Source organism: Procambarus clarkii, chromosome 55 (genome assembly GCF_040958095.1).
Source record: "Procambarus clarkii isolate CNS0578487 chromosome 55, FALCON_Pclarkii_2.0, whole genome shotgun sequence".
NCBI lineage: Eukaryota > Metazoa > Arthropoda > Malacostraca > Decapoda > Cambaridae > Procambarus > Procambarus clarkii.
Genome location: NC_091204.1, coordinates 19,359,735 through 19,382,209, shown reverse-complemented (window position 1 = coordinate 19,382,209; position 22,475 = coordinate 19,359,735). Strand labels below are relative to the sequence as shown.

Genomic DNA, 22,475 nt, shown 5'->3' with positions numbered 1-22,475 from the left:
TGCTGTTGCCGGTGTACCATGCCTGGGGATGCACTGTGGTTGATCCGGTTCCTTCGTTCCCTGTTTTCAGGGCTCGGGTCTCCCAGGTCGTCCGCAGTGTTTTCCTTCTTCCTGCGGTCTGTCTTTGCGGCCGTGCTGTTCAGACGTTTGCAGCATTTGCTGCTGTGTTGGTGACGTCTCGGGCTCGTTTCGGGCGCAGGGATTTGTGGGTCGCACAGGTTTTTGGCCGCCCATCCATATGTGCGTCTGTTCTTGGGCGTTCTTGTTGCCTTGGGTCGCAGGTTTGCGACCGGTTGTCTTGGCTTTGCGTTGCAGAGTTTGTGGCGACCGCCTCCCGGGTTAGCCCTTTCTTTTCCTTCTCTTTGGGTATGAAGCTCCAGGGAGCCGTAGGGGCTCCCCACAGAAAACCAGCGTTGAATGTAATGAAACGCCATTTTCTGGGTGAGCCCCGGAGGCTCCCTGGAAACCCCCCTCCCACCGGTCGGCGGTTTTTTCGCGTTGGTTGAAGCTTAGCTTCCGAACTGGAGCTTGGCAGCCGGCGCGGTAGGTCCGGGGCTCCCCCCTCCCCCTCCCGGGGTGGGGAGGGCTGCGCGGACGATCGGCGCGGCAGTAAAGTGTGATGTTTGCTTGTTTGCTTGTTTCCTTGGGATTGTAGGGAGTTTTCTACCTCTCTGTTAGGTTTTTGTTGTAGTTTCTTACCATGTGGGGTTTGTTTTGTTACGCCTACCTTTCTGGGTGCCTAACCCCGGTCGATGGCAGATAAGGAAAACCCCCAACCATATGGGGTTTTCCAGGGCCATTGCTCCCTGAAACCTCTCTGAAGGGGCCAGGTTCTGGCGCTGGTCCCTGGTAGGTCTGAACTCCTTAGCTAATGTCCCGGTCTAACATAACATACATTAGCCCGATAAGCTCCAGGGAGCCTCCGGGGCTCACCCAGAAAATGGCGTTTCATTACTGTACATTCAACGCTGGTTTTTTGCCAGACTTCCCCACCCTATTGTGGCCAAAATATGCCACCTTCGATTTATTTTGTTATTTTTCCCGTGATCAGGGAACACAAATGAACACTTTTATAAGACGAAAGAATTTTTTGGGATTGTTTTTTTTTTTTTTTTTTGCGCCTGTTGGTGTTGAAGGTAAAAATACCCTTAGCGGTCTAAAGGTTAAAGGGCCAGAGTCACATTGATTTTTTTCAGTAATATTCAGAAACAGCTGAGCCTTATGAAACTTTATGTACGAAATTTGACCTATAAGATGAATCTCCAACTCACATTTCAGCATTGAAACCCAAAAGGAAATGAAAAACTAAAAATCCAAAAAATGGCAACTTTAACAATTCTATTATAGTATCTATTACTGATTTTTTAAATACTGAATTTAACTAGTTGAAATATTCTAAAGTAATATAATGTGTCCTTGCTTGAACGAGCTATATGAGGCGAGGCCAATTTGTTCCACCGCGGAATTCGTTCTACCCTTCAGCCCCAGGCTATCTCTCCCCTCAATGTGAAAAGAACAGAGGTCCTATGTACTCTATACACAACAAACAATCACAAAAAATCTATTTGTTAAGTATTTATTATTTTGAACTTGACACATGATCGAATAATCATTGGTGAACAATGCCATATCAAAATCATAACTATGTGATTATTATTGGTGTCTGCAAATATGATGTAATGGCCAGAATTTCAGTAAGTCAACTGTATCAGTCTTGATATAAGTATTCAGAAAAAATCTATTTATTATAAATTTTTCCTTTTCACTATGTCATTTGTTAGAGCAATCACTTACAATTTTGTATAAAAATACTTCATATATATGAATTATTTAATCCAGTCAAGCAAAATCACATAATTTTCTCAACAAACTGATGAGAGGAGTGGGTTGTTAGTGGTCCACCGGTGGTCCGAGGGTGGGGGTGGCCGGCCTCTGATGGTCAGGTAGAGGGGGTGTTGTAGGGGGTCGTCAATAGGGAAAGAACCAGAGTGGACTTGGCGCTGTCAGGGAAGTCAGTGTCAGGTGATGTCAGGCTTGACTCTCACATGTTTCTGGGAGTAGAAGAACTCCCAGAACCCCATCAAGCAGGTATCAAGCAGGCAGGCCTCAGGCCAGACGAAGTCAGGCATACACTGTTAGTTTGAATGTGTCTGCCAACAATCCTAGCCTCACTGCAGGCTTTTAGTATCATGACATTATTTCATATCAACAATTACATACTCAGATACATCCAGTAAATAATAAAATATAATAAATAAGTTTATTAATATGAATAAGGATTATACAAAGTAATGTACATAGAAGTACAGTATTAATGATTATAAATGTTGACTGGGTAGAGGCTAGCACTTCCCCATTCCTCCCCCCCCCCCCCAATAAAATCCCCCTCACCACTGACTTCTCCCTTTATTATGAATTCTTAATTTTGACTACAAAATGTGATAGAGCAATGTGTTACAAACAAGCAAAATGGTAAAATTTTCTCTCTACTAATTTGGTGAAAAGCAGCGATTGAGTGAAAGATTGAGGCAGCAACAGTGCCAGCCACATGTTGCCAGTCAGCTGATCACACAGGCCAGAGCAGCCTTGTGCTGGATACCACTAATGCAACCTGCCTCTCCTGACAACCTCTACCACTGACACCACCTGCCTTCCCCTGTCACCACTATCACCACCTGCCTACCCTGACAACTTCCACCACTGACACTACCTGCCTTCCTGGACACCATTAACACTACCTGCCTACCCTGACAACTTCCACCACCACTGACATCACATGCTTCCTGACATCTCCCACCACTGACACCACCTGCCTTTCTTGACAACTTCCACCATGGCCTTCCCTGACAACTTCCACCACTGTCACCACCTGCCTTCCCTGACCACTGACACCACCTTTCAGTGCTTTAGTGTCACTAGTGCTTTAGTGAATTTGAGGATAGGACTAGAAGAAGAATGCAAAGCTGATGATGGGTGCACATGGGCATCAAGTGCCAATAGAGCAAAATGTGCAACTCTCAACAATGCTAGATGGCCTCAATGTGTAAAGAATGACTGAATGTATTAAATGTATATGTGTATGGCGGTCTATGTATGGTGTATGTATGGCGGGTGCCGGTCGGCCAAGTGGACAGCACGCGGGACTTGTGATCCTGTGGTTCTGGGTTCGATCCCAGGAGCCGGCGAGAAACAATGGGCAGAGTTTCTTTCACCCTATGCCCCTGTTACCTAGCAGTAAAATAGGTACCTGGGTGTTAGTCAGCTGTCACGGGCTGCTTCCTGGGGGTAGAGGCCTGGTCAAGGACCAAGCCGCGGGGACACTAAAAAGCCCCGAAATCATCTCAAGATAACCTCAAGATGGCAGGTTTGGATGAGCATAATGTAGTTAGTGTTATAAAGTAGTAATGTGGTGTTTATGGATGATTGACTGGCATTTGGTGGTACTGATTCTCTGTAATACATTGTATAGTGTACTGTAGTGCAGGAATTTGGCGAAATATATTATTCATATTATAATATATACAATGTCCAATCATAGGGGCAGTATAGTATATAGAAACTAGAGGTTGAATCTTCAAAAGTTGCTTATTGGACCTTTCTAGCATTTTTTAAGTGAGGTTTATCCACGCTCGAGCTTATTATTTGCTTAAATTTTTGTGACTTGGTATGAAAATTTAAATTTTTTCATGTGTGAATACAGTAAGTTTAATATTTACCCACTAGCAGTCTGAAGACATTTAATACCCCTAGTAATATCGTTTACAGTAGTTTATCATAATTTGTCTTGATTTTCAGAGTATGCTTGGTGTCCATGCATCAGCTCAGGCTATCATTCATTTTGGTAAAATTGCTCGTAAGCACAACCTTAGCAATGTGTGTCTGGAATCCCTCTCACGGATACACACAATTCCCTCCGTCCCAGTTGTGGATTGCTTCCAGAAGATCCGTCAACAAGTCAAATGTTATCACCAAATGGCAACAGCTACAGGAATGGGCAAAAATGAACTGCAGGGAGTAAGTAGATAATTTTGTTTGATCATCACTGTATTGTTACTGTATTTGAAAAATTTTGGGATGCGGTATGCTTTGGATAAAATGTTGCATTACGTCAAGGTTCTGTGATGTAACAAGAGTTGTTCAATGTATGTGTGATTGAACAAGGTGAGCGCCATGCTTGTGGTGTCATGCCTTCCCAGTTCTCTGTCATATGACATTTTGAAACTATTGACAGTTTTGGCATCCACACCTTCTCACTTGTTCCAACCATCTACCACTTTTGTTTCCCAAAGAGAATTTTCTAATTTGTTTCAGCAACTTTATTTCCTTAGCGTGTCTGTGACCCGCCTATTTTTGAAGATGCATGTTTCCAGAATTCTTCTTTGCCAATATTGTTGATTCCTGTTAATATTTTGTATGTAGTGATCATATCACCTCTTTTTCTTCTATCTTTGGTATATTTCTTCTATATCTTTGGTATATATAGTACCTTTAGCCTCTCCTCATAGCCCTTGTTCAGAAAATTATTTTTCTTTCTAATATAACACTTTCGCATTCCAATGATAGATTTTAACATCATCTGTACTCTGACAGTAAACTTTCCAATTAAGCTAAAACACATCATCCAATTGCTATTTGTGAACATTCATATATTCATCACTGTCATGCAAAATCTATTATCAATTCAATTTTATTTGTGCATCTATTCTTTAGAGAATTCACTTGCAGACATTTTGACACCATAGTTATATATCAAGAAATAACAGAGAAAACATCAAATGATTATAAACATTTTAAGCATTACTAAGTGTGACTATTGAGTGCACATGGTTTATGTTCTGCAATATGCAGAGAGGATAAAAATCTATTATAAATATACTTTTGGTTTGATATCTATTCACAAGACTTCCTATTCATTTGCGAACATCTTGACACTAAATTTAGTATAAATCAACAAATTTAGAAAACGTTAAATGATTGTAAACAAAATTTGCATCACAGAGTTACCCACAATCTGCCTGGAGCCCTGAACGTTTACAGTCTGGAGTGCTCGGTGAAGCTGGACTGCTAAAGTATTAAAATGCATTCCCTGATTGCTGTTACCAGGATGTTGGACACCCCTCGAACATGAACGGCCAGGAGAGCCAAACCCTGAGAACTCAGCAGACAAGTCACCCAAAGCGGCCATCTCTTGATATTGAGCAGGCACTTGGTGTCTCGACGGTTGCTCGAGCAGATGTGCAGGAGCCTGAACCTCACCCTTCTTGCTTTCTTCTGGGCAGAGTTTGGCTTTGGAGGCTGTTCGTTTTTTTTTTTTTTTGGAGGGGGGGGACAACCTCTTTTGCTGTTCTCACAGTCGCTGGGTGTGGAATCTGGGGATCCCATCCCTGGCTGCTGCGTCACCGGCTTCCCCTTCTGTTTTTTTTAGGATTTGATTCCATGGGGAGCCGGTCAGCCGAGTGGACAGCACACTGGACTTGTGATCCTGTGGTCCCGGGTTCGATCCCGGGCGCCGACGAGAAACAATGGGCAGAGTTTCTTTCACCCTATGCCCCTGTTACCTAGCAGTAAAATAGGTACCTGGGTGTTAGCCAGCTGTCACGGGCTGCTTCCTGGGGTGGAGGCCTGGTCAAGGACCGGGCCGTGGGGACACAAAACAAAAAAAAAGCCCGAAATCATCTCAAGATAACCTCAAGATGACGCCTTCCTCCGCTCACACTTGACACCTTCATGGATGTCTCGGCTATCTGCTGAGGTTTTGTAACCAGCGCTCACCAGTCCTGCCAGGATCAATTGTCTCCGACCGTTTGTTTGGCTCACAGTATGTTATGGTTTGCAAGTTGGAGGCTATGAGGCAGGTGCTGCAGAAGGTTTAGATTCCACTGGGCTTTGTAATACCTTACCTTGAGGTGATTTTTGATCACCTCATCTCATGATGAAGATGATCACCTCATCCATCTTGATTTGATTTTTGATCGTGATCCGGTTCCATTTAGACTATTCCCCAGTGGTTCAATATTTCAATAGAAATATGGCATGTTATGCCATATTTAACATCTTATGGCAAACATGTTACCTCCATACATCACGACATGAGAAAATTCACTTTCGCAAACAGAGTGGTAGAACAAGTTAGGTGAGAAGGTGGTGGAGGCCAAGACCGTCAGTAGTTTCAAAGCGTTATATGACAAAGAGAGCTGGGAAGACGGGACACCACGAGCGTAGCTCTCATCCTGTAACTACACTTAGGTAATTACACTTAGGTAATTACATCAAAATGAATCAAAAGTCCAGAAAATATCTTGCAAAGGTTTATTTAAAAAAAAAATTATGTAAATAGTAATATCTAGCAATTACTATATAAACTCTTGATACCTACCTTTCCTCTTCTTAGAGCTGGTCTCTTCAAATAGCTCGTCTGCTGGGTTCTCGGGGTTTGGCTTTCTGTACCATTCAAGTTCAGGGAGTGTCCGACCTCCTGGCCGATGGCCTGTCCTGGTTTGTTCCTGTCTCCTCGGAATGGACTGCTGATGCCTCCTCATTCCTGTGGCTTTGTTGAACGCTCAGAGGCCTGTTCATCGATCTCTTCATGTCGGCATGGTCTCGGTGTCTTCCTCTATATGCAGTGCTATTCCCTAACAGTGAGGCCCTAGTTGTAGATGCCTTTCAGCTAGACTGGTCGAGATGGGGTTATATATCAGTACCTCTTTCCCTCATGTTATCTTTTGCTTCATGTTCTGACACATTTGGAGTCCTCCAGGGGAAGGGGGATCCTTCAGACACCTTGGTGGCTGGCTCAGGCTTAATTTCAATCTCTGCTTGTTTGATGTTGGAACCCGGGCATTTTTCCATGGCTCCGCCTCTTTCAGAGGGTAAGACCAGTGACATTCTTCGCTGGTTGGACCTTTTCTGCTCTTGGTGTTTGCTGTTTTTTTATATGAATGTATCACCTCTTTGGTGATCAGGTGACTGGTTTAATGATGTCCCACCTGTTGTCTTCCTTCCAGCGACAGTAGGAGGTGTCATGGTATGCCTTCTGCTCTTATCTGTATTTTCATTATTGTTTCTCAGTTTCTGGTCATTTGTTTACATTGTTGGGTGAGCCCTTTTGCTATTTTGACCCTGCAGTTTCATCTCTAACCAATTTTCACAGACCTTATAGGTGCCTTGTCTTGGTAGTGGTGGTGGCAGTCATGGATAAATTTAAAAAAAAAAATTCATAGTGCCTCTACTCTCTGCACCTCTCATAGGGGTCAGGTTCTGACTTGTGGTTCCTGCTAGGCCAATGAGAACTGTGACTAATGGCACCATGTCCTACGACTGAGACATGGAAAGTTAGAAAATTAGTATAGAATAAAATATGTTGAGTTGGAAAACACCTTTTGTTTCTGCTTCCTTTCCTGACCTTAAATAAATGAACTAGTTAGTTGTTTATATTAGTTCTGATAAAAATTCAAAAATATTAATTTTGTCATTAACCATCCATATTTATTTCAACAGGGACTGGAGGTGATTGAATCAACTAATTTGAAATTTTTCAACAAGGATATGACAGCAGAATTTTATGCCCTTAAGGGTATGTTCTTATCTCAACTAGGTAAGTGAGGGCTGAAAAATTTTTACACTTTATTTCACATTAACTCATTGCTGCATGTGCACTTTGGTTCTACAGGACCTGTTGTAATAATCTTTCTGGCACATTGCAGGCATCAATTCAACACAAAAACTCTTAAAAGTCATGAATTTTCATTGTTATATACAGTATTTATTTTAAAAGATCACTCTGGGTGTAAAAAAATGTTCTGTTATACAGGTCATACATGCATGTTATTAAGCCTATTAAATTTCACTATTTATTTATTTTTCAATGCTAAAACATTCATAATTCATGGTCAGGTCGCAGTGAGGAAGCTAACAAAGCACTGAGTGCAGCTGTCCAGCTTCATGATACATTGGTGAAAGCCTGGGCTCTTTGGGGAGACTATTTGGAAGCTTTGTTTACCCGTGATCCAACGCACACCAACCTTGGGGTGTTTGCCATAACATGTTACCTCCATGCATCACGACATCAAAATGAATCAAAGTCCAGAAAATATCTTGCAAAGGTTTGTTTATTTTTAAAATTGTATGTAAATAGTAATATCTAGCAATTATTGTATAAACTCTTGATACCTAACCCATGTACTACTACACATCCATTTAATGTGACAACCCCATAGTGCATGGAAAAGGAATTCTCTCCAACTTTTTTCTTTCTAGTACTGTTAAAATGCATTCTCTGGTCATGAAAAAAAAAATTATGTGACTGCCTGTGATGGTGCGATGAAGTTTTATAATTTACAGGCGCCTAGTGATTTGTCGCTTAGAGGCACTTGTCTCGGCAACTGCGTGGGGGGAGTTACTGCAAAGATATTTTTACATAATTATATAAATGTCTGATTTAGTTTTCTAATTTTCTGAGGGGGGTGGGGAGCCTTGCAGCTCCCTGAAGCTGCTGTCTCTGATAGTGTGCCATACTACTAGATCCCATCAGTCACAGAGTTCTCTGACCTACCAGTGACTAAGAATCAGAATCTAGCCTCCTCATGAAGACATATGGAGCAGTGGCATTTCTGTAGGGTGCCCCATCGGCTCCCTGAAGCTGCCATCACTGATTAAGTGCCATACTAACTAGTGTCAACAGTTGCAGAGTTCTTTTTGCCTACCGGGAACCACGCACCAAAACCTGGCCCCCCTCAGACAGGTGTAGAGAGCAGTTGCCTATGATCACTTTACATTTAAAGGATATCACATCTTTGACATCACCAGAGAAGGCACTCAGAAAGATAGGTGAATCAAAACAAAACACTGCCTGGTTTAAAAATGTGATCAAAGTCCCAAAAATGCCAAAAGAACCCCCAGTAATAAAAGAAACAACCAAAACATTGTGAGACTAGATCCCCCCACTAGTTAACTCCACTTCCCCCTCGTTGGGGGAATGGCCAGGCTAATCAGGTTCAGTTCTTTACTGATGTGTTTACCTGGTGGTCGCATTGCTCTGGCTCCTCTTTCCTGTTTTCCTTGGCATCTTTTTCATTTTAGGCAGTGTTTCTGGGAGGAGCCCCGTCAGCTCCCAGGAGCTATCCAGGCTGAATGGATATGTATATCTGTCTGGCATCAGTCAATACATGGAGTTCTTGCCTACTGGGGACCACGAGCCAGAACCTGGCCCCCTGTAGAGAGGCACGAGGAGCAATGGCCTATAGAGACCCCCCCCGCGTGGTTGGGAGCATTCAATGTCTGCCATTGACCAGGACACACCCAGAAAGGTAGGCGCCCCAAAACAAACCCCTATTCTGGTAAAACTATTGCGACCGAAGGCCAAACAAGTGGACAGAACTCTCCAATCGAAAATTAGCAAACTAGCATGACGTCATCATGTCGCCGTGCCGCTGTCTGCGCAACCCCTTCCCGGGAGGGGAAAGGGGGAGCCCCAGACCTACCCGCCGGCAACCAAACCCTCAGTTCTTTGGCTTGATGTCAAAAAGCGCGAAAGACACCGCTGACCGGAGGAAGGGCTGGATGCTGGGAGCCTCCGCGAATCACCCAGAAAATGGCGTTACATTACATTCAATGCTGGTTTTCTGGGGGAAGCCCCGTCGGCTACCCGGAGCTACCTCACCACAGATAAGAAAAAGAGGGAAGGATCCAGGAGGCGGACACCATGCACTTTAACATAAAAACAAGATCACAGATGAAAAGAAAGGACCTTGCCAACGACCCGGGAGACCCGAACCCCAGAATAGGAAGGAGGGAACTAAGGGAACCCAGGCAAACCAAAATGCATCCACAGCCCCAGAGGCCAAGACACACACAGAACAGCGAAGAGCTGCAACCGAACAGCAAAGGAAGCACCCCCGGTCTGACCAACCAAGCAGCATCCCAAGAACTCCTCCGGAAAGCAACATGATTCATCATGTTGCTTGGGTGACAAACATCACCCAAGAAGGAGACTGCATCAAAAGAACAACCTTTTCTGCATTAAAAGAACAACTGAGCGGCGCGGCGACGTGTGACGTCATGGTCGTTTGATCGTTTTTTTTAGGGGAGTTCTATCCACTTGTTCAGCTTGTGGTAGCAATACTTTACCAGAATATAGGTTTGTTTTGGAATGCTTACCTTCCTGGGTGCCTGACCCAGTCGATAGCAGACATAGAATGCTTCAAGCCACACTGGGGTTTCTATAGGCCATTGCTCCCCATGCCTCTCTGAAGGGGGGCCAGGTTCTGACTCGTGGTCCCCGGTAGGCCCACAGAACTCCATACACATACATGACTGATGCCAAAGTCTGATATTAGCATATCAGCCTAGTAAGCTCCGGGGATCATCCGGGTCTCACCCAGAAAATGGCGTTTCATTACATTCAACGCTGGTTTTTTTCTGGAGGCTCTTTCTCATGGGGTAGCAGATTGCCACCCTCTCCTTGCACCTCTGTGAGGTAGGGCCAGGTTCTGGCTCTGGCTTCCCGTAGGCCATACAGAACTTCCATGACTGAATCAACCTTTTAGTATGAAGCTTGGTATGATAGCAACAGGAAGCCATGGAGGCTCCTCCAGAAAACCAGCGTTGAATATAATTAAACGCCATTTTCTGGGTGAGACACAAAGGCTCCCCGAAGCTATACCGGGCTGATGTGTATATATTAGACCGTGGCAACAGTCAATCGAAGGAGTTCTATGCCTACCAGGGACCAGAGCCAGAACCTGGCCCCCTCAAAAGAAGCACGAGGAGCAATGGCCTAAAGACCCCCCCCCCCCTGTGTAATTGAAAGCAGTCTTTGTCTGCCATCTACCAGGTCAGGCACCTAGAAAGGAAGGAATTTTAAAACAAACTACTGCTGGTCAAAACTTGCAAACCGATAGCCGAAATAGCAAACAGAACTCACCAATCAAAAACCAGGAAACAAACGTGATGTCACCACAAACCGCCGTGCATCTGTCTGTGCAACCCCCCCCCCCCTCCCTGGGAGGGGGATGGGGGGTCCCAGACCTCCACGCCTGAAACTTTCACCAGTTCAGAGGCTGAATATCAAAAATGCAAAAAAAATGCCGACCGGAGGGAGGCAGGGATGCCGGGGAGCCTCCGGGTCTCACACAGAAAATAGCGTTTCATTACATTCAACGCTGGTTTTCTGTGGAGAGCATCTTTGGCTCCCCGAAGCTACCTAACCAAAGATAAGGAAAAGAGGGACTCACACAGTAGGCGGTCGTCACTCGCTCCTCAACTCAAAGTCGAGACAACTGGCGGCAACCTGCTTCCCAAGGTTATACACGCCCGAGAAGAACATTAACAAGGTAACGTGCAGCCAGGACCCTAATCAACCTCCAAAAGCCCTGTGCCCGAAGATAGGCCAGAACATATCACTAAAACAGCAGCCGAACTCTGAACTACGAACGACGTGGGCACGGGAAAAGACCGCAGGCTGGCTGGACCAAATAATCCTGCGGACAACCTGGGAAAAGGGAGACTGGGTCAACCCAAAGCATGTCCTCTGCCACAGAGGCTGTGGCACGCAAATAACGGTGAAGAGCCACAGACAAAACATGATGCATCCCTGGCCGAACCAACCAAGCATCAACAACCCAAGGACCCCTTTGGAAAGCACCAGACTCATTCTTCGCCAGAAAAGAAGGAGACGGCTGCAAACTAAGAAAAGACCACCAGGACCGAAAGAGCAGAATCCCCTAGTCGGAGGAGAGCATGAAGCTCCCCGACCCGACCCCCAGAGGCCAAGCTGACAAGAAAAAAGCTAGATAAAAACAGTCCTTAACCGAGGGGACCACCACAAAGCAAGGAGAAGAGAGAAAAAAGAGCACCCAGTCCAACGACCAGGACGGTTCAGGCGGAGCATGAGCAGGCCGTTGGTGAAACAAGGCCCGAGAAAGCTTGCGGAACAGAGCAGAAGTGACATCCACCCCAAATATAAGCTGCAGCTGCTCCGCCAGCGCCGCACGATACAAAGCGATAGTATTTGACATAAGATGATGGTCCTGAACAACTAAGAGAGCAAAAGGACAAAAATACGCGATCAGAAATCGAAAACAACCAGACAACCTACGACGAGACAAAAATTGTTGAAAAGACCGCCAGGAAATTTTTAATACTGTCATCTATATGAAACTGACAGGTTTCCTGTCAGTTTCAAAAGACCAGACGTGAAGAGTGGAGGAGAAGATCAAACCAGCCACATACCAGACCGACAGAGCACAGGAGAAGAGGCCTGCCCTGCCAGCCCCAATTCCCCCGAAGGAGGACGAGTGACCCAACACCACCGCAGGCTGGAGGAAACAACCCGAAATGCCCATGAATCGTGGGACCAGGCGAGAGCAAACAGCGCGAGCCTCCCCCCATCACCCTGTCAATGGGGCAACCTGCAAAACAGCCAAAGACCCCTACAAGAGCCCGACCAACTCACAGAGCGATCTCTGCGCCGACCAGACGCCGATGGCTCCACAGGAGGTGCCAGTCCCGAATCTGACACTACTAACTTATGACAACTGAGGGAACCCCAAGACCTGGCACGACCCTTCCGGATAGTACCACCACGGCCCCCCCAGAGAACCAACAAGTCCGACATAAGCCGGCAACTAGACGAAGCCACTTGCAGAAAATGTACCACCGCAGACTGCAAACAGCAAAGGACAAAAAAGGGGACAGCAATCTTAAGAGCTAGGGCTCAAACCGATTCCAAAGAGTGGACGAGCACCGCCTGTCAGCACACGAGGCGAGAAGCAAAGAACAGAGATACTGCATCCCTCAGAATCGGCGCAAACAACTTCAACAAGGTAGCCAACGCCCGAGCCACCGAAGCAAACATACCGGACACCGGCCCAGATCCCAGTGCCTGTACATCCTAGCCAAGCCAGTCTGAAGACAGCTCCAGCAGAGAAAAGAAACGCAAGGCCGAAGCCGACTGCCCACGGGTGCACAAATCCTCAGCCACCATGGACACCGAAAGAGAGGGAACCTGCACCTGACAGACATCACGAGGAAGTACGGGAGCGAACAAGCACACATTGAGGTGCTCCAACTCACCCCCCAGGTAAACCTGAACAACCGCAGTCAACTCCCGCCTTTCATGTGCGTGGTCCGACAGAACGAATGCCAAGGTCCTAACGAAATAAAAGGCAGTCTGCCAGCCAGGAAGACTCGGCACCTTGTAACGCACCCAAAAAGGAAAAAAAAGAGCCAAACTCAAGAGAAGAAGGCTTCATTGTCGAGGCATAATCCAGGTCTCGCAGTAGGTAAGCCGCAAGGGCCTCCCACACCTTCCTCGGTGGGATGCGGGAAGCCAAAAAACCTCCGGAAGGAGGGAACTGAAGAACCCAAGGGAACTTAGAACCGAACCCGAGGAGGAGTTGAACTGATAACAAAATCGTACAGGGAAGGGGATAGGAAAACCCCTCCCCCGTGTAAGAACAAGCCCCATGCCGAGGGTACCAAACACCCAAGCAGGGACAAGTGGGGCCCAGGCCTCCCCAAGTCAACTCCTCCCCAGCCCCAGAATCCTCCACATCAGGACCCGGGGGCCGAGCCGTCCTCCAAACCCTCTTCCTCTGGAGAAAAAGCAGAGTCCACCGGAAAAGCGGGGATGAAGGGGGCCCTCTGGCATGACCCAAAAGCTCCAGCAGGAGGAACAGGCTCAAATGCCTCCACCGCCGATCCGTAAGGGGCAATCCCCGAAGCTGCCCGAGTCTCACTACCAGTATAATTCAGCGGGGCATCTGGAAAGGCAACCAACCTCGCACGTTGCTGTAACCTAAACCTCGCATGCAACGCTAAAGCTGCCTGCACCCAATTATCAGTCTCAGTGGACTGTGTGAATAGAGCACAAGCAAAGAACACCACTCGCAGGACTCCGGGTCATGGGTGTCACTGACCCCAACAGGCAGCAAAGTGGAGGCAGACGGTGAGTGTCACCCTGAGACAAGGAGACAGAGCAACCTTCAAACTCGCACAAGACGAGGTGGAACTCAGAGGTTTCCTCCACAGGACCACTGAGCCCCAATGGGGGTTTCCAGGGCCCTTAGGCTGACTGCTAAGGGAAGCCCAGGCGAGGTACTGCTAACCGGTTATCCCAGAGATACCAACTAAACAAACTAAATGCTGAACCCCTGCGATGTGTGCAAGCACGGGGACCTAGTGGAGGGCCACCAAAATCCTACGAGCGGTCCTATCGCCACACCGGGCAAATCAAAACAAAAATAAAAGAAAAACCCCGCAAAAGTACAACGTTTCCAGGTGAACAGAATCAGTCGCTATGTGTATATCAGACAGCTGCCCAGTACCTCGCGCCCCAGCCAGCGACGAAACTACCTCCTACCCAAGAGAAAACGGGTAAGAACCGCCCCAGCTGAACCCCAAGGGCGGGCAATCACAGAGCAGCTACAGAACCACAGGGAGGTAGGTAGCTTCTCCTGAACAGCTCAGGGAAGATAACCCTGAAGCCGCAAAGGCAGTACTTACGGGACATCTAGGGAAGGTAGCCCTAGATGCATGCAGCCCTAGTACTCTTGTATTACTCCTGACTCACACACCACCAATACAGAGCAACAACACCGCTAAGCAGGACTGCACAGAGTGGAGACAAAGTCGATCAACCGTTCGCCATCACAACAGCCTTTGAACTGAGGAGAGTTGCCGGCGTGGAGGTCTGGGATCGCCCCGTTCCCCTCCTGGTGAGGGGGGGGGTTGCACAGACGGATGCGTGGCGGTTTGTGGTAACATCATGTTTGTTTCCTGGTTTTTGATTGGGGAGTTCTGTTTGCTATTTCGGCTTTCGGTTTGAAATTTTTGACCAGCAGTAGTTTGTTTTGAAATTCCTACCTTTCTGGGTAACTGACCTGGTAGATTGCAGACAAACACTGTTTCCAATTACACGAGAGTGTCTTTAGGGCATTGCTCCTCGTGCCTCTCTTGAGGGGGGCCAGGTTCTGGGTCTGGTCCCCAATAGGCTTAGAACTCCTTCGATTGACTGTTGCCACAGTCTAATATATATACACGTCAACTCGGTATAGCTCCAGGAAGCTGACAAGGCTCTCCACAAAAAGAGGCATTTTGGTACAATCAACACTGGGATATTTGGATATACAGTACAGTGTATATACCATGTACTTTATCAGAGATAACTACCTTACAAGATATGTATTATGTAGGTATGTATAAAGGTATTAAGTAGATATGTATTATCTATAAATATCAGAATGATCAGGTAGGAATATGACACAAGCAAAAGAAATTACCTGAATATAATGAAAAATGTGTTTTACAGAGGAAAGGGGAATGATGGCTAAGATTCTAATGCAGTAGGTTAGTGATGACATTTGGAGAGCAGAACTAGTGTAAATGACAAAGAAATTCTGCTTGAGACCATATACAGTGGCACCTCGACATACGATTGCCCCTACTTACGATAATTTCGAGTTACGATGTAAATTTCATCGAAAAATGTGACTCGACATCCGATGGTGTCTTCGACTTCCAATATTTGTTGGTACATGTTCGGGTCGACCGAGGACGTGGTTCCCGGTCACGCGGCCGACCTGCTTCAGTTTACTACAGCTGCCCGTTTAGTGACGATCATGCCTATAAGAAATTCTGCTTCTGCGGTGATTTTTTGCATTTTGAACATTAAAGTAATTATTATATATCACGCCATGAGTCCCAGGAAAGTCAGTGGTAAGGCTCAACATATGAAAACCCATGTAAGGATGACCATAGAGCAGAAACAAGAGTACAGAATGTCTCTTCCTCAACAATTAAGAAAATGTGTGCAGCATGGGAAGAATTGCAAACCTTTGCTGAAACGACTCACCCAAATCAAGCTGCAGTAGGTCGTTGCCTTAACCTATTCAATGACATTGTGATGCATCATTACAGACAAATGTTAAAACGAAGGGAAAAACAAATGTCTTCTGACAAATTTGAAGTGAGACAAACAAGCACTGAACCACAACCAGGTCCTAGTGGTATTCAGGCAAAACATAGGAGAGAGAGAGTACCCCAGAGAAAACATCACTGCCTGATGTGATAATGGAAGGGGACTCCCTTTCCAAACAGTAACAACTCTCCTCCCCCTCATCACCATCTTCCATAAGCCATCAAGAGCCCTCCATAAAGGTAAGAGAAACTTTGGTACTGTATTGTAGTTAGAAAAAAACATTGTATTCAGTATAAAATGTATTTGTATGTTAATATTTTGGAGGGTGGGGAACGGATTAATTCAATTCCCTTTATTTCTTATGGGAAAAATCGCTTCGACTTAAGATATTTCGACTTACGATCCGTCTCTGGGAACGGATTAGCATCGTAAGTCGAGGCCCCATTGTATTATGAAATCTACATGAAGAATAGATCCATCAGCAATGTCAGACCTAGTGTTTATGCGAAGTGAGGCTAACATTAAGAAAATACATAATGAGTTGCCTTTAAGAGCCAGCAACCATTTAGTTTTATTACTCGATTACGTAGTATAGCTGATAGGGCAAATCATGTGCTGGACTATAGATAGGCAAGAGTTGGAAAATTAAATGAGCTTGAGATATATGAAAAAACACATGTACACGATGAAGATGGAAAGCAAGTAAAATGGAGAGTAAAAAGTAGTTGAAGTCGGCTCCATCCACAAATTAAATAGGTAACATGATGAAGAAATTGAATACCATGAAATTTAACAATAGTTTACAGTTAGCTATCAAGCATGACCCAAATATCAAGCATGACCCAAAGAGCTAGATCTCACCTCATGTGGACAATATATTGGCATGTCTTGACCTGCCACCATAAGAAACATTGTTGAAACAAAAGTTGAAGCTTTCCAGAGGGAACTTCAAAATTTTCTGCAAGAATTATTGAGTGGGATGGATTATGATAGTTTTAGGAACCTTTGGGCATTTAACACAAAGTCTCACTACCAAACAATTGCCAATTGGAGCCCTGCTTTAAATCTGTGAAATGAAGAGTTTCCAATTAATATTGTGGCCTAGAAACATTCATAAATTTATTGATAACAGTGGTTATCTTGAGGTTATCTTGAGATGATTTCGGGGCTTTTAGTGTCCCCGCGGCCCGGTCCTCGACCAGGCCTCCACCCCCAGGAAGCAGCCTGTGATAGCTGACTAACACCCAGGTACCTAATTTACTGCTAGGTAACAGGGGCATAGGGTGAAAGAAACTCTGCCCATTGTTTCTTGCCGGCGCCTGGGATCGAACCCAGGACCACAGGATCACAAGTCCCGCGTGCTGTCCGCTCGGCCGACCGGCTCCCCTCTAGGGAGAGGGGAGCCGGTAGGGAGAGTTTAAAAAAAAAAAAAATTTTATCAAAGGGCGAGACTGCATGGTGGAACAGAAAGTGTTAATAATTGTAGTAATTTATCTTCCCTATTAAAAATTACATTCATATTACATTAGGTACTATGGCTGCTGAGTTACGATGATGATGCAGGAAGCTTGAGTGAAGCTGTGGACCGGTATTGTGTGGGAGTGCCAGCCATACAGTGGCTTCCATGGATACCACAGCTGCTCACCTGCTTGGTACGTCCTGAAGGCAAGGTGAGTACTCCAATAAGTAACAATCTTTCTTTTACATAAAAATATTTCTATTTCTTTTGCTCGCTGACCTCTTTCAGTGTTCAAAAGAGAACTTGATAATCACCTTCATAGGATATCTGATCAACCAGGCTGTGACTCATATGTCAGGCTGCAAACAGCCGCATTGAACAGCCTTGTTAACCAGACCAACAACCGGAATCATCGACTGGTAGGTATACGAACATTTAATGGCTTCCTTGAGCTAAAGGCACTGATTGAGAAGGACTAGTAACTATCAACTTATGAGCTGGAACTTATCTACTTTAAACTTATCTACTTTATCTACTACCACATTATTTTCTGTGGCTCAAAAGAAAATTGAAGATGGAGTTCATGACAGTGAATATGGTCGTTCTACATTCTGGATTTCAAACTCCTAGTTCAACCTTGACGACGAGCAGACGTCTGGACAACTCTTCCACCTGGGAGCCACCAGATCACGTTCTGTTTTCGTGATTTTGGATTTGATACTGCTGTTTAGCATCCCTTTTCAACGGTGCTGTTTGTACGATGCCTGGCGCACATATTGCCTTGGGTCACAGGATCGTTGATAGATTTTTAATGTTTTCTGGCTGGTTCTTCGGGCAAGGATGTCGGATATGCTTTGACTTGGGCGAGGATGTCGGATATGCTTCGATTCGAATGTGACAATGACCGGTGCAGGTTTTGCCGAGAGATGCCAGGAGTTGGTGGGTCTTGGTGGGCTCCTGATGTGCCTTCAGCTGCGGGGTGCGGCTGGCTTCTGCTTTGCCGGGTGGCACTGGATGACTTTTGCATTTTAGTTGGGGGCTGAGTATTTGGTTTTGCCACCCAGTGTTCTCTGTGTGGAGTGGGTCGGTGCTCGTCACCCTGAGGGACTCCTAGGGCTCCCCAATTATCTGCCTGTCATTTGGTTTTACGATTAACCAGATATGGGTACGCCGGGGCACATCCGATCCTACGAGCTTCGTCACCCCTAAATCAACAACATTATTATGGATTTCCTTTAACCCTTAACACTTTCGCGCTTTATATTAGAGATAACTCGTCACTGGTTTTTCTTACGATTCCGCATAACTGCCTACTTTTCTCGTCAATCGAAGAAATATTTCTATAAATTCCATTTTTTAACCGAAATGGATGGGGATACTTTTGTTTTGTGGAGAATTTATTTGCGAATTTTTTGGTACCAGAATGAATATTATATCACATAAACTTCTATGAGTAAAAAAAAAAATACACAAAGTATGTTTGGGGGTGTGGCGAGCGTGTGGCAGTGGGTTCCGTTTAGCCGTTGATATATCCAACACGTGGGAAATATTTGTATGTGTTATGTATATGTCTGTGTAGGGAATTTTACTGCGATCACTGTCATACAAATTATAAAATGTTTCAACAAGTATAAACATGACAAACATCAAACGAACGAAAACAATGCGTTCGTTTCTGCCGCGAACGCATACTGAGCGACGTGGTTCTATATTTGGCGCTTCTCTTACACATGCTTTGTACAAATGTTATACAGTTCATCTTATAGAAAATTTTATTGCGAACACATTGGTATAAAAAAGAAATACGTACATAGAAAAGTAGGGTCAGGAAACGTATAAACTTTCCAAGCATGATTTCCCACCTGTGTTTTCGCCAGTGCGCTCGCGGCTAACTACTCTCCACTTCACACACTCTTGCGGGTGGGCAATTACCTATATTAAACATTCATATGCATATGTCCATGTAGAGAATTTTATTGCGATTCCAATGATACCAAAATTAGCGATGTAGGACAACTGTAGGCTTCGCAACCATTAAGAGAGTGGAAACATTTTGTTGCTGTTTGGCGCTCTCGGCGAGTGATCTGCATAGTTTTTTATTTGGTGTTGATACTCCTTATGCTTGGGCGGCATTTTATAGGTATGCTCTTATAGACAATTTCATTGCGAACACAGTGATACCAAATTTAAATACGTGCGCCTTCAATTATTGTCAGGACAGTCAAAAAAGTGTACACTTTTTCGGTCTTACCGCGTAGGCGCGCGAAGTGCCGAAAGCATCTGGGGTATTTTTTTTTTTGAGCGCCGAGAGCGCGAAAGTGTTAACATGCTCGGGGTCTAATATCCTGCCATCCGCACAGGCGCATGTCATTTTGAAAAAAAAAAAAAAATTTTTTTTTTTTTTTTTGCTAATCTGTTAAGTTCTGTTCACTGATCACGGGAAAAATAAAAAAAAATTCTATTGTACTTACTTTTGTTGCAATAGAGCCGAAAAGCTCGGTGATGACGTCACAATCTGCATGTTCGCTCATGCAGTACGCGCCCGGGAGGTGTTGCGTGCGGTCCTCAAACAGCCAGAGTTGCCACAAATATATTTTCGCGCTATTTATTTACAATGTCTAAGCGCATTTTATCTAAATTTTTTTCACTAATTGGGTTTCAAATACTGTTTGAACATATTTTGTATCAATAATTGTTGCATATTTGAGTATACACAGGCGCACACGAATGTTTTCAATTACGGCAATATAATATGTCATTACAGTCTATTATATTGTATGTTCTGCTTATATTTGTATATATTTACACACACGCACACGCTATCTGCTTATATGTTTACATATTTACACACTCACACACGCTATACACACTTTGAAGCACACTTAGAAGTTTTCTAGACTGTGGTAGTCATTGAAGCAGTCGACAGCACATAATGGGATACCACACGTTTCACACCATGTTTGCACAAGCTTCTGTTTCTTGTCTCTACGTGTCGTTGTTTTACACACCAAGCAATCACGTTGGGCTATTGCACGCTTCCCAGCTGGTGGCAAATACTTAAGTTTGTGTGCTAGGAAGCCTTCAGTGTGAGCGAGGCGTGGAGTACCAGCATGCTGCAACAGTGGGTTTATGATGGGCCACTGAATACCTGGGACATCTTTTGCAAACTTTCCTAATAACTGTATTGCAGCATCAAATACAAAGTCACGGAAAGTGGGCTTACGTCCAGTTCTCACAAGGTACATGTTGAAACAGTTCAGCATGCTCATGTCCACAAGATGGAAGAACACTTTTTTCGTCCACCTACATGTCTTCCGCACACACTCTGCAGTGCCAATCATCATGTCTGATTTATCAATCAACCGCATGTTGATATTATAGTCTAAAACACAGTCTGGCTTATATAGTGGTGCGTTTGTTTTATGGCTCACTTTCCCACTGTTCACCATTGTTCCATCATGAATTGTTGTCAACAAGTTCACCTCTCTTTTGTCTTTCCACCGAACTGACAGAATGTTATCACTTTTCCTTCTCTGACACTCACCAACTGCAATGTCGTTGTCAAACACAGGCATTTCCCTTCGTTGTGGCTTTACTGTACCAACCAATCCGGTTCTATTTTCTAGCAAGAACCGAGCTAGCAAGGGACTTGTATAGTAATTATCTGTGTATAAAATGTGTCCCTTGTTCATCCACGGAGCCATGATGGTCTTCACTACACTCCCCGAGAATCCATGTTCGTCGTTACCGGGAATGTCTACATCACTAGCCGAGTACAGAATCATGTGTAACACGTATCCTGTCTCACAATCACAAAGAACAAAAAATTTCAGGCCAAATCGGTTTCGTTTTGAGGGAATGTACTGTTTGAATGGAACACGTCCCTTGAAAAGTACGAGAGATTCATCAACCACCAGCTTCTGTGCTGGTATGAAAAATCTCTGAATTTTCCAATAACATTGTTCATGTAGTGCCTCACTCGCCACAGTCTATCATCAGGTGTTCGGTCCTGAACACTTCCAAAATGTAGACACCTGAGGAGTATCTGAAACCTGTCTCGTGACATATATTTCCCGAATAAAGGTGTTGGTATTGTCTTGTCCTTGCTCCAATAGTCACTTATTGCATGTTTGTGACAGTGCTTCATCAACAAACAGAGTGCCAAAAACACATACATTTCCGCAACTGTGGTATTTTTCCAACGCTGCAGTCGTGAAGATTCTGTGATTTCCCTCTCAATCAGGTAAGCAGCATGCAGGTTCGTTTGGTGTACAATGTATTCCATGAGTGGTTCATCATAGAATGCTGTAAAATATTCCATCTCAGCCATGTCCTCACCTTGATTAGGGAAAAGGTTTGTAATCCCTACATCTTTATCGTCAAAGTGAGGAATATTAGGAATAAAATCGTCACCATCACTCCACTCAAGTACACCAGGCGTCCTGCGAGATGCAGAGGAAAGACGGCGAGGAAGCGATGCATACCGGCGACCAGGAGCTGAATACCGTCTGCGAGAAGCACGGCGGCTACGTGCACGTGAGGTGGGTGCACGTGAGGTGGGTGCACGTGAGGTGGGTGCACGTGAGGTGGGTGCACGTGAGGTGGATGCACGTGAACACGAGGGTCTTGGTCCCTCATGCGGTGCCATGCGGTGGCGCTTGGCCGGGCGAGATGCTGCTGACGCGACAATTTCTCGCCCAGTTACACCACTGGTACCAGCCACAGACTCAATAAAACTTTGATCTGAGTCACTAAACCCAGAAAAGGAGTCACCTCCCTCTGACTCGTCACCCTCAAGCAGAAAATATCCACAGGAACTGTGAAGTCGTGGTAGAATTGGGGTAGAAACTGGCCGAGGAGGCATGGTTGAGCGTAGAGGCCTCGCCATGGCATGGCGGTCATTCTCACTCTCACTGCTGCTGCTACTATCACCCGACAACTGTGTATAATCCTCATCGTTGTCTGAATCATCAAACACACTTTCTTCACCTTCAGAGAATAATTCGTGGGCTATTTGCTCTGGGGTGAGGGACTGAGTGGTGCGTGCCCGGGAGGCGTTTGACCGTGCGCTCGCCATGGTGACTCTCGCTAAACTGAGGC

At 45.2% G+C, this 22,475-nt stretch overlaps 1 protein-coding gene across 7 annotated transcripts in view; it reads left to right on the top strand.

Moving 5' to 3' along the window:
- Positions 1 to 22,475, top strand: part of Nipped-A (Transcription-associated protein Nipped-A) — a 331,196-nt gene that overhangs the window by 235,367 nt on the left and 73,354 nt on the right. For all 7 annotated transcript variants that reach the window (XM_045738328.2, XM_045738364.2, XM_045738341.2 and 4 more), the window contains exons 23-26: positions 3,796 to 4,014; positions 7,498 to 7,594; positions 7,894 to 8,102; positions 17,446 to 17,586. In XM_045738328.2, coding sequence (XP_045594284.1) covers positions 3,796 to 4,014; positions 7,498 to 7,594; positions 7,894 to 8,102; positions 17,446 to 17,586 — 666 coding nt within the window. The remainder of the gene's footprint in view (positions 1 to 3,795; positions 4,015 to 7,497; positions 7,595 to 7,893; positions 8,103 to 17,445; positions 17,587 to 22,475) is intronic.